The sequence below is a fragment of the Mustela nigripes genome, chromosome 10, assembly GCF_022355385.1.
Source record: "Mustela nigripes isolate SB6536 chromosome 10, MUSNIG.SB6536, whole genome shotgun sequence".
Taxonomy (NCBI): domain Eukaryota; kingdom Metazoa; phylum Chordata; class Mammalia; order Carnivora; family Mustelidae; genus Mustela; species Mustela nigripes.
In genome coordinates, this window is record NC_081566.1 from 62,981,526 (window position 1) to 62,992,834 (window position 11,309).

At 59.8% G+C, this 11,309-nt stretch overlaps 1 protein-coding gene across 2 annotated transcripts in view; it reads right to left on the bottom strand.

Moving 5' to 3' along the window:
* Nucleotides 1-2,354, bottom strand: part of SLAMF8 (SLAM family member 8) — an 11,727-nt gene extending 9,373 nt beyond the window's left edge. For both annotated transcript variants that reach the window (XR_009406696.1, XM_059413548.1), the window contains exon 1: nucleotides 1,332-2,354. Coding sequence is in view for 1 of the 2 variants with exons in the window: in XM_059413548.1 (XP_059269531.1) it covers nucleotides 1,332-1,422 (91 nt within the window). In the remaining variant the exon portion in view is untranslated. The remainder of the gene's footprint in view (nucleotides 1-1,331) is intronic.
* Nucleotides 2,355-11,309: the final 8,955 nt, after the last annotated feature.

Here is an 11,309-nt window from a genome sequence, read left to right on the forward strand (position 1 = left end):
GCCGGGGGTGCTGGGTCCCTCTGCCGTGATTGCCTGTGGCTGCGGCAGGGGCTGCCACGTGGGGCCATGGGTGCCTCTTGTCTTCTTCCTACCCCCACGCCCACACTAGCAGGAGCGTGGAGGAGACACTCAGCGCATTGTACTGGGTGAAAGACAGGAGTCCCCGAGGAGTCTCCGGGCCCGTGGCCCCGGGGGACACAGGGGCAGAAAGCAGCACACAGCTCGTGTAGACTGTGCCCAGGCCCTGGGAGTGGGCTCGAACAGCTGCATGCTGGGGGTCACTCGGCCAGCCCCCGCCCGTCTCACTGCCCTCCAGGTCCGGCTGCAGCAGTTACTGCGGGGGGAGACCTGGCCTGCACAGAGCACAGAGCTGGATGCTGGTCAAGGCTCCTCAGTCTGTCCTGCCTGAAGTCTGCCGTAGACCTGCTCTGTGACATCAGCCCATGGCCCTGGTCCCTTCTGTGGTCTCAGCCCAGAAACAAGAGGGCGCAGCCAAACGGTGGGACGCATCCGGTTTACCGTTAAGGGGCCGTTTTGCCTTCCACATCCCAGGATTTGAAAGATTTGTGCACCACACAGGTCTTTTTCCTTTGTGAGGATTTCCCGCACGTGCTTGGACAGGCCCAGGTGAGGGACATTGGCTGAAGTCATCTCCAAGTCCCTTGGAGTCCCTGATGGGAATCTGGGCTCCTTTGATTCCTGCCTCCTGGCCCTGCAGTGCTGGTCCCTGTCACGTGTGCTGCTTGCTAACCGCGGGGGGAGGTCAGGCAGCAGACAGGAAGGGGGATCGCGGGGGGTCGCCCTTCCCACAGCACACCCTTGTGTGTGCTGTGCCAAGTCCATGTGCTCTGTGTGGCTTGCTCTCCCTTGTCGCCCTCCGCAATACCCGCCTCCCTTACACAGACCTGCGGGGAGCAGCCTTGGCTTCCCCCCGGCTGAGGGAAAGGCACCCAACCTTGTCCGAGCCTGCTCCGCCCTGACCTCCTTCTTCTCAGACTGTAGTAGAATTCCTTCACCCTTCCCACAACTGAGACTTTCCAAACCACTGGGACCACCAGCCTTAGTTTTGAACGGCCCAGGGCCACGGAACAGCTCATGTCCCCCGGACGTGGACGCTGCTACGGCCTCCACCGCCTTCCACCCAAGGAGCTGCAGAGCTTGGCCGGGTCCATCTTCTAAGGTCACCGAGAACATTCTTCAGTCTTCCCTGTCCCTCCCCAGCCCCTGGGCTCTCGCTGGGGATGGGGTCCCTGCCCAGACAGCAGGCAAAGGGCCCTGGGGGGGGAGGCACCCAACTCTCTGAGGACAGGCCACACACTGGCCCCCCTTACCTTCCCAGAGAAGCAGGCTCCACAGGGACCACAGGGCCATCCTTCTCCCGAGAGGCCAGCAGACTCCTTCAACAACCCAAATCCAGAACATCTGGGGTCAAGTGGGTGTGCGGAAGAGGCTGTGGTCCTTCTGGAAAGTCCCATGTTCCAAAGGAGGAATCTTTGACTCAGAACTGGATGCCCCGAAAATGAAAGTCTCCAGAGGAAAGTGGAAGTTGGCCCCGGCCTGGCGGGGCTTTATCAGGAGTGGATTCTTGTAAGTCAGCCTCTTCCATGTGCCCGTGGTTGGCCAAGGCCGTCGCCGGCAACAGATGCCTCAACACAAGCCCACATCCTCCGTTTGGATCCGCCAGCCTTCTCTGGATCCCACCGGCCCCACGGCCGGCTGCTTTCCTGCCGTAGCCACAGGGAACCCTCTAGATTGCAGTTCCCTGTGTTACTTCTCTAAAATTCTTCCGCACCTCCCACTGCCCTCAGAAAACAAAAGACAAAACCCTCAGCTTGGTGTACAAGGCACTCCTAAGTTCAACTCCGGTCTGCTGGCCCGAGCTGGGCTCCCCAGTCCGCTCTCTGGCCATGTGAAGGCAGGACGGCCCCTCTGGGGAGCACCCACGACACCCCACGCTCTGTGCTCGCTCTTCCGGCAGGTGTGCTGCTCCATCCGGTCCTCAGGACCAGGGACCGGGCACGCCACGGCCGGCCAGCTCCCACTCAAGCCATCCCGAGCCCCATGCCGGCCAGCTCTCCGCCCTCGGCACACTGTCTCGTGGTGGTTTTCTGGTCTCCACGGACTGCTTGCCAGCAAGGTCTTCACCTACCTGTGCCTGTGTTCCCCTTGGCGCTCGGCATACCGTGGGTGTTTCCTAAACATTTGCAAACGAGAGCGTGAATTCTAGACTTCTTGAGGGTCTTACTGATTTGAACCCGGAGCGAGGTTAGCCCCTTGCAGAGGTCATGAGCGAGAGCTGGGGTGGGAGGCTCGCCCCGGGGAGCCTGGGCCCCTTTGCCGGCGCTGCCCCTCCTCACCCTGCATCTCTTCTCACTTCCAGTTACACGGGCCTGCTTGAGTCAGGGGAGACTCTGCAGCAAGACCAGGGGAACCCCCAAGAGACACGCCAGGCTCGTGGTGTCTCGTCCCGCGGAACTCCTGACCTCGGCTCGGGACCCGGCCAAGAGCTCGTGGTGTCTTGTCCCGCAGAACTCCTGACCTTGGTTTGGGACCCGGCCAAGAGCGAGGCAGGCACAGTGGCAGGAGAGCTGGGGGACCCTGGGTTAGGCTTCCTGCTCTCCAGGGCCTCACAGCCCAAGTGTAGAAACAGGGTATGCCTGGAAGGAAGGCCCCCGGCAGAAAAGCACAGCTCTTGCAATGGGCAGCGGGGTCTTCTCGCTGCAGAGGGGGTGGGGGAGAGATCCCTGTGAATGCGGGCGGGGGGCACATCCCCCAAAGTGGGCTTTGAGCTGCACCTTGCTGGTAGGCATGAATTGGACAGGCAGAGAGAAGGGGAGAGCCAGGGGCTGGGGCAGGTTCTGAGCAGGAAGTAGAACCGAGTGGGTACAGCTAGATGGGGGAGTCCCAGGTGGGCTTCTGGGGTGATGAAGGAGCGAGGGGAGGAGCCCGTAGGGCTGCAGTGGGTGGGAATGGAAAGGGAGGTTGAGGGTTTGCTCATAGAGGCCTGGAATACTGGCCTAGGGACTAGGCTTTTGTTTTGGGGACAGCAGCTCTCCGCCTTGCGGGACTCAGCCTCGGAGACTCTGGTTCCGTGGGGCTGGGACAGGGCCCGGGAATCTAGTCTGGCCCGTGCTCCGCTCCAGGTGACTCTGCAGCTGGTGGGCCGAGGGAAGGCTCTGAGAAGGTCTGCTCAAAGGGAGGGGCTGTGGCCCGCTGTGAGCCGAGCGTAGCTGGCGGGAGGAAAGACAGCGTGCAGGGCAGGTTGGCCGAGAGAGAAGAGGCAGGAAAGCCTGGGTAGCGGCCGTTGGGGTGGTCTGACTGGAAGAGGAAGGAACTATTCAGAGTAGAGAGGAAGGGACAGAGCGGAGTCAGGGGCAGAACTGGGCGCCATCTGGCTTCACGGTGAGAGGCCGGGGGGCGGGGGTCCCACCCATGACCCCGCTGTGAATCCGTCCTTTTTGTGTCAGGTGTTTATTGAGCATCTACTTCTGTGCCAGGGGCTGGGGACCCAGAGATGAAAGGCCTGGCCCTGCCCTCAGGGAGTCTGCAGTTTGGGTGAGGAGACGGGGAAGGTAACCTGCTAATTACAGTCCGTGGGGCAAGAGTGCAGGTAAGGGTTTATTTAGGATGGGGTCTGGCGCTTAGTCAGCTTTTAAAAAACCCTTAGCCATCGGGACTAACTGGCCAGAGAGGGCAGAGCGGAGGGCAGGTCCACGCAGAGCAAGGGGGCTCGGGTGGGAGCAGCCCCCTCCCAGACTGTCCCAGACCGGAAGCTCGTGAGGGCACGTCGGCACCCCGCCTGGAGCCAAGGACAGGCTTCCCAATGGGGGAGCCCTCCGAGCCCGCGGAGAGGCGGATGGCGTGATGCTGGGCTGGCAGGCCTGGGACCGGAGGGTGTGGAGGCAGGAGCTGGGCCCTTGGGGAGGAATGTGGGCAATATAGACGCGGAGTTCCCGCAGAGAAGACAGTGGGGGGCCACTCTCCCTCCTAGTGGACTGGGCCTGCGCAGGGTCCGTCCAAGCAGGGGCGGAGCTGCCATCGTCCCAGCCTCGCATCCCACCTCACGCCCTCCTCCTGGAGGGGGCTTCCAGGGACCTGGGGAAGGGGGAGGAGGTTGGTGAGGGTCCGCAGACATCCTCCCTCCGCAAAGGGAAGAAGATCTCCAGGCTGTGTGAACTGGAGAGAGACGAACAGGGCAGCTCAGGATGGACAAGTCTGCGGGGACAGGCTCCCCCCGCTGCGGATCACTGGCTCGGAGCATAATAATTACCCCGCCACCAGACGGTGCACTGGAGTCACTGGGCTGGGAGTTCAAAGGCACCACTCCCACATTCCTTAATTAAGAGAGCAGCCGGCAGCGGGGCCCTTCTGGAAGCCAGGGAGTCGCCGTGGTTCGGGGCTCCGGCTGCCTGGGCCCCTCTCCCCTAGCCCCCCTCCGCCGTGGGCAGGGGCGGGAGCAGGTGTGCCCGGAGGTCGCGTGTGCTGCCTGCGCTCCATTCGGGGCCAGTGGAATCGGGGTATCCTGCCCACTCACGCTTGTCCTTGATTCTTGGACTGGCTTGGGGACAGGCTGGGGCCACACCGAAAGACAGGAGAGATGCAGGAGGGACAAAAAGTGAGACGGGAGAGAAGGGGGAGAGCGGGAGAGCAGGCAGAGCTTCCGACAGGAAGGGAGGGCACCCAGCAGGCTTCCCGGGAGGAAAGGGGGCTCCTCTGAAGGGTGGTAAGGGGTGGGGGCTGAGAGGCCAGGGGGATCCCCACCGAAGCCACATCCACATCTTTATGTCTACATTTATCTCCTCGGTTCACGCAGAGAGGACCACCTGCCCGCACGGTCTGTTGCCAGACGCCAGGCCACCGGGCACCAGCTGGCCCCAAAGGCTGCCCTGGGTGCGGCAGCCCGTGCACACCACTTCCCCATCGGCCAGCTCTGGCAGCAGAGGTAGCTCCCGCATGCGTGAAAACAGGGAGCCCGACCTCCCCTGAGATGCCACTCTCATGCCTGCACTCATGGCCCTGAGCCCGAGTGCCCACAGCACCTGCCGTGCCCGCCCTTGTCCTGGCCTTGCTGGGGATGCGGAGAGAGAGGAGCGCTTGATCTTTGATGCGTGAGACCAAGGTGCACCCAGCAGGAGAGGGGAAGCAGGAGACAAGAAACAGCCCTGTAGAGGCTGGGTGGGATGGTCCGAGGCTTCGTAGGGTCTGCATTGGAGGCAAAGACACACTTTCCCAGGGAGCTGAAGGCAGGCTGCGTACAGGAGGCAGACCACCACCCCGAGCCCCGCAGAGGAAGGAGGGAGGAGCTGTCGTCTCCCTCACTTGCTCAGCAAACCTCTGAGGAACCTGCCCCCTGGGCCCCTTCGGCTGCGAGCAGGTGCAGCGTGGGAGGGGCCTGCTCAGCCCGGGAGCGGGGGAGCACAGTGGTGAGGGTCTGTGCCAGCAGTGAGGACGGCGATGGGAACCTGCGTTCAGGACGCAAGACATCCTGGTGTTGGATGAGAAAGCCTGGGTCTGCCTTGTCCTGTGCGTCTCGTCTGTGGTTCCTGCCCCCAAGGTCCGTACCAGTGGATGCTGGTTTAGGTAAAAATGTCAAAGACCTCATTTTCTAGCCAAATCTCAAATAAACCTGGAATGGAAAGAAATCCCAACCTCTGCAAACTGCCTGGCGCATGCTCCATTTTTGTGGTGTGTCTCTGAGGTGTTGAGCCAAGGACAGGTGTCCAAGGGCACCTCTGGACGCCGCGGTCCTATGGATGGTCAGACCCAAGGCGGCCAGCAGAGGGCAGCCGTGAGCCCCCCGGTGTGCGCCCCCCTCTCCCCACAGGCGCAGCAGCACGCAGGCGGGCCGGGCTCTCAACCCTGCACAGAGCCCTTTCTGTCCTGTTTACCTGGGAAGTGATGTGGACCCCCACAGCCCCGGTCCCTGCGTCCCTAGAGCAGGCTGACAACTGGGCGCTGCTGGAGGAGCGTCTGCTTTTGCTCCGACTTGGAGAGGAACTAAGAGTGCGGAACCTTTCGGGCGGTGGTGTCTGCAGGGTCTGTCCCTGGGGCCCCGGGAGAGTCTTGTTTTCTTCGCCACCAGTGTCCTAGGGTCCTCCAGGACCAGCAGCGGGTTCCTGCTCTGCGCACCGGCGAGGGCCCTGGGACCCGCTGTGCTGCTGTCAGGCCGGCGGGGGAGAGTCTGGGGACTCCTCTGAAACCTCTGCTTTCTCTACCTGCTTTTTGCGGATTTTCTTTTTCTTCCATTTTCTTAGTTACTGTTCATTAAAAAAAATCATAGCCCATTCTTTTCTAAGCTAAGAGGAAAGGATGCTTTCGCTGTGCAAATACACGCGGAGGTGGGGGAGGGGTTCTGGGGAAGACACAGAGAGGAGAGGCCAGACACAGGTGTGCACGTGTGTGTGCGCACGTGTGTGTGAGCGCGTGTGTGCAAGACTGTGAGTCGGTGTGTGTAGAGGATAGGGCTTCTCACCGGTGTCAAAGGAACTGTTTTTCTTTATTTTGAATCCATTGTGGAACTATTCTTTTGTAGAATATGATAAAAGCCATTTACTAAAAGAAGAAATAAAAAGAGACATCCAAAGGATGAGCCCTACTTTTTACGATTGTATTAAACAAACAAAATCACTCTGTGAGATTGCTATAAAATCCACTTATCCTGCCCTGCATTGGTAAGCACCATCCACAGACAGGCCCCAGTGTCACTGGTGTGGGGCAGGGGGCAGGTGGTGCGAATGCTCCAGGAAGAGCTGGTCGGGGGGGAAGACTGGCAGGGCCAGCTCCTTCCTGCTCCCCATCATCGCTGTCTCCTTCAGGAGCTGTCCTGCCTTTGACTTGACTCTTTATAAGGGGCCAGCCTGTTTACAGAGGGCGTGGCCAGGCTTGGCTTCAGCAGGTGCTTCCTGATGGACCAGTGAGGACCCTGGGCTTCTACATGATCTGGCCTGTGCTCCCCAGCCTGATAGAGGAGGTGAAGGGGAGGGCCCTGATGTTTTCTGTACCCGGACTGGACCGGTGATGAGAGAGATGGGGAGGAAGCCGAAGCCGAAGAGGCTGGGGAGGAGGCAGTCTGATGGCGGGTGGGAAGCTGGGAAATGCCAGCGCGGGTTGTCTTAGCAAGTTCTCTGGGTCCTCTCTCCTATCCCGTGATGTTCCCAAAGGCGAGTGGATGAAGGTAATCCCATGACGTGTCTTTTGGAGGCAGACCAGGCTTTCTAAACTTTAATGTGTTTATAGACCAAACACAGCAGAGCGAACTGCAGGCCGAGGGAGATGCAGGTTCCCCACGGAGCTGGGAGCCTGATGCAATGTGGGACTTCATCCCAAGACCCTGAGCTGAAGGCAGGTGGCTAATGCCCAAGCCACCCAGGTGTCCCTTATGTCCCTTACAGATCTTCTTTAAATGTGGATCATGAACAGACACTTCTCCAAAGAAGACATCCAAATGGCTAATAGACACATGAAAAATTGTTCATCATCACTAGCCATCAGGGAGATTCAAATAAAAACCACATTGAGATATCACCTTACACCAGTTAGAATGGCCAAAATTAGCAAGACAGGAAACAATATGTGTTGGAGAAGATGTGGAGAAAGGGGAACCCTCTTCCACTGTTGGTGGGAATGCAAGTTGGTGCAGCCTCTTTGGAGAACAGTGTGGAGATCCCTCAAGAAATTAAAAATAGAGCTTCCCTATGATGCTGCCATGGCACTCCTGGGTATTTACCCCAAAGATACAGATGTCGTGAGAAGAAGGGCCCTGGGAGATGCAAAGGCACAATTCTGAGTTCCCTCCGAGAGCAGGCTGGACAGTGGGGGTAGAGAGTCTGAGAGAAAGAAAGTCAGTGGAGGCTGCCGGAGGTCTCAGGCTGGTGTTTTTATGAGGCTGATTCACAGGTCTGGACAGGGCTGATTGTTAGAGGATGTTTCCTTTGAAAAATATCCCGGAGGGTAGGTAGAGTGCCCCCCGGGCATCACAACCTCGGAGGAAGCAGGGTCAGAGAGGAGAGGTCGCACCCCTGCATGGAGAGGGCCCAGACTCACCACTCAGGCTGCTTTTCAGGAGAAGGAAAAGCTGGTAACTTTGGCCACACGCTGTGCCAGACGCCGGGGCCGGGGAATTCAAACACGACGTCGACTTGACAGCGCAGTGCCGAGCCCAGCGACCAGCGTGTAGCTGGATGACCAAAAATCCTCTCTGCCTAACTCTTTGGTGTCTGACATTCTTTGCGACCGTCCTGCAAGGGCTGAGACTATGACGTCATAGTATCATATATAGATGAGGTGACTGAGGCTGGAGAGGGACTTCTCCAAGGTCACACAAGGTAAGGGGTAGGGACCGATTCTTAATCCAGGTTTACCTGCTTTTTCTTGGGCATGCTGCCTCTTGGAAAGCAGGTGCTTCCAGAACATTAAAAATTAGCTCCTAGGATAGGGATTGGGTCATGGGGTTGATGCCTGGCGCCCAAGAAATGTTCATTATCTCTGACAGCAAGAAGGCAGCAGGATCACTGGCGGGATTGGCGGGAAGGGAGCTTCCTATAAAACCAGCAGGGCATTCACGGAAATTCCGAGAGGCTCCTGGTTGTTAAACACCCCCCCCCCCCCCCCGCACCCCCACCCCGTGCTCATTCGTCAGGGCTGTGTTTCTGGGCCGCCATGTGCCGAAGAGCTCCGGGAATTCGACGGACCTCTGTTTCACGTGGGGTGTGACAACGGGTCGTAAAACGGACGAACTGCCGTGGCACACCTAGGCGAGTGGTCCTTGGACGTGGGCCCCTTGCATGACGATACACGGGGCTAGTGACACCATAGTTGGCCCAGATGTTTTGAAAATTGCCTTCGGAGATACAGCCTGTTACGTATCTTTGGTGGCGGCACGTGTTTCGTTTGTGGGGGGAGTGGACATGCTCTCCGGGGGTGGTTAAGCGTCGTCCAGACCTGGGTGTGGAGAACGGAGCGGTTGAACTCCCGTTTTTCTCGTGAAGCTTTGGAAAGGGGCCTGAAGGTTGTTTTCTGTGTGACATTCATTCTCAAGGTTCTGTGCCTCGGAGTTTCGGAGAGAAGCGGCCCAGGAACGCCCAGCAGGAGCCCAACTTTCCTGAGAGACAGGCTCCTTACGACAGGGGACTAGTGCCGCTGCTCCCAGGCTGGCAGTGGGCGTTGGGCCGGGGAGCGTGGGCCGGGCCGCGGCAGAGCCTCTCCACGAAGAGGGATGTTCTTTCCCTGCGAGAGGCTGCTTCCTCTTGGGGATCTTTCCCCAGCGACTGCTCCCCACCACCTGGTCTGCGGCTGGGAGGGAGACAGCTCTGCTGTCTTGAATGCTGTGACCCGGGAACAGACACAGCCGTGTTCCTGAGGCCAGGTGAATGGCTGGGCCAGGAGGAGGGGGCTTTACTGCAGGTGCAGAGGTGGTGGCGGTCACACACCTTCGGCTCCTGGTCTGCTGCTCCAGCTGCCTCTCCGCCTAGCCGCGGACCTGCCCCCATCTTTCTCCTACTGTGCAGATACGCCTTGAAGCAAGGCAGCCGGCAGGGACACCCCCCCCACCACACACACCTGCCAAAAACTAGAGGGAAGGTTTGTTGCCCAAAGACAGCTAGAAGGGGACAGGAAGTTGGAGGCTGGCCCGAGCCCTAAGTGGGGGCTGGTGAAGCAGGGCAGGGGTCCAGGGCTGGGACGGCTAGCCAGGCCTTTCAGGTAGCCTGGCTAGGGAGGAGCACTTGGACTGCGTGGCGGGGTGGTCTTTCTCACAGAGTAGCCGGCCCAGCTCCTGAAAGACTCATCGCACCGTCCTTACCGGAAGGAGCTGCCGACTTGAATAAGTAAACGTAGCTTTGGCGGTCTACGACAGCAACCACTTTCTCCCCTGGCAGGTGGAAAGTAAGAATGAGACCCCTGGGTGGGCGGAGGGGAGAGGCTGGGGCTCGCTTGAGTCTCTGTCGGTGGGTTTGGAGAATCAGCTGGCACCAGAAAGCTTCGGCATCGGCAGCCCTGAAATGGGGCCTGAGGTGAAGAAAGGTTAGAATAGGAGCACATGGAGAGCTACCCAAGGTGACTGCTGTGAGAGCCCCCCACCCCCCATTCCTGCTTCATCGTCATGGCCGGACGGGAGCGCGGGAGGGTCCGGAATCCGTGTAGACCAGAGGGAGAATGTCCCGAGCCCCACGAGGTATCAGCCCAACGCGTTCGTAGCACGTGGATGTCGTCTCCTTCGCTGAAAGACAGTGACCCCAAGAGGGAGACACTTGATGACTCTTAGAGTGAACGGGCCCACGTCACAGAATTAGGAGACAGCAGTGCTGGGAGAAGCCATGGCTCCGTGCTCTCCGCCGTGTTTCCTTCCTGAGGAGTGAATGTCCACCGAGCCCTCCTTGGTCCCAGGACGGGACAAGAGGGTGCGCGCTCAGGGCACAGAGACGGGCACTGGGTTCTCCTCCTTCCTTTCCTCTGCTCAGCAGAGCTCTGGTCCGACGGAGCTGGTGGCCTGGGGTTGTCCTGGCACAGTCGACAGCCACAGAGTGTCTCGCAGACGTGAAGGACTCCGACGTGCACCACCTTCGGCCGGTGAGTTCCCGTGTTTGATCCTCCCTTTCAGGTCCGGGTGTGCGGTCTGGCTTTGTGCATCTCTGCGTGACTGTGGGTGTGAGACAGTGTGTGTCCGCGCGTGTGTGTGTTTTGGAAGCGGTTAGAGTCCCTCCGTGGGCTCCTTTGTGTGACACCCGAAGAGAAGTTCCTCCTCCCGCCCAGCACCCGAAGAGGAAGCAGCTGGTCCTTTGAGATGCTCTTTAGAGGCTGGGCTGCCTGGCATAGGGACTCAGCCGCCAAGAAAGTCACAGAGGTCACTGACCGGTTTTTCCCCAGGGTCTGAAGTACACCACAAGTGCAGTGGCGGCGACCAGCACACCAGGCAGGCTCGCAGATAGACAAGGAGCCAGCCAGGGGCTGCTGGTGATGGCAGACAAGCCCCGAGGACCCACGGGTGAGGTGGGGTGACCACGAGCACTGAGGACGGAATTGAGAAACGCACCCCGGACGGGCGCGGAGGAGGCAGGATGGCTGGCACCAGGGGGAACTGCGTGGCCCAAAGGAAGTTTGTAGACGGAATGAGGGTCGTCCAGGGGACACCAGCTCGGGCAGGCAACACCGCTGAGGACCATGGACCCACCCCTGCCCCCTGTGGAGCTCTCCCTTCCCCTCCAGGTTCAGTGCACAGATGCCCAAGCAGGGTCCATGCTCCCTCGCACAGTGCAGGGGGTGGGGGGTGGGGCACAGAGCGGGAGACCTGACCCCTGCCTGCTTCCTGGGGC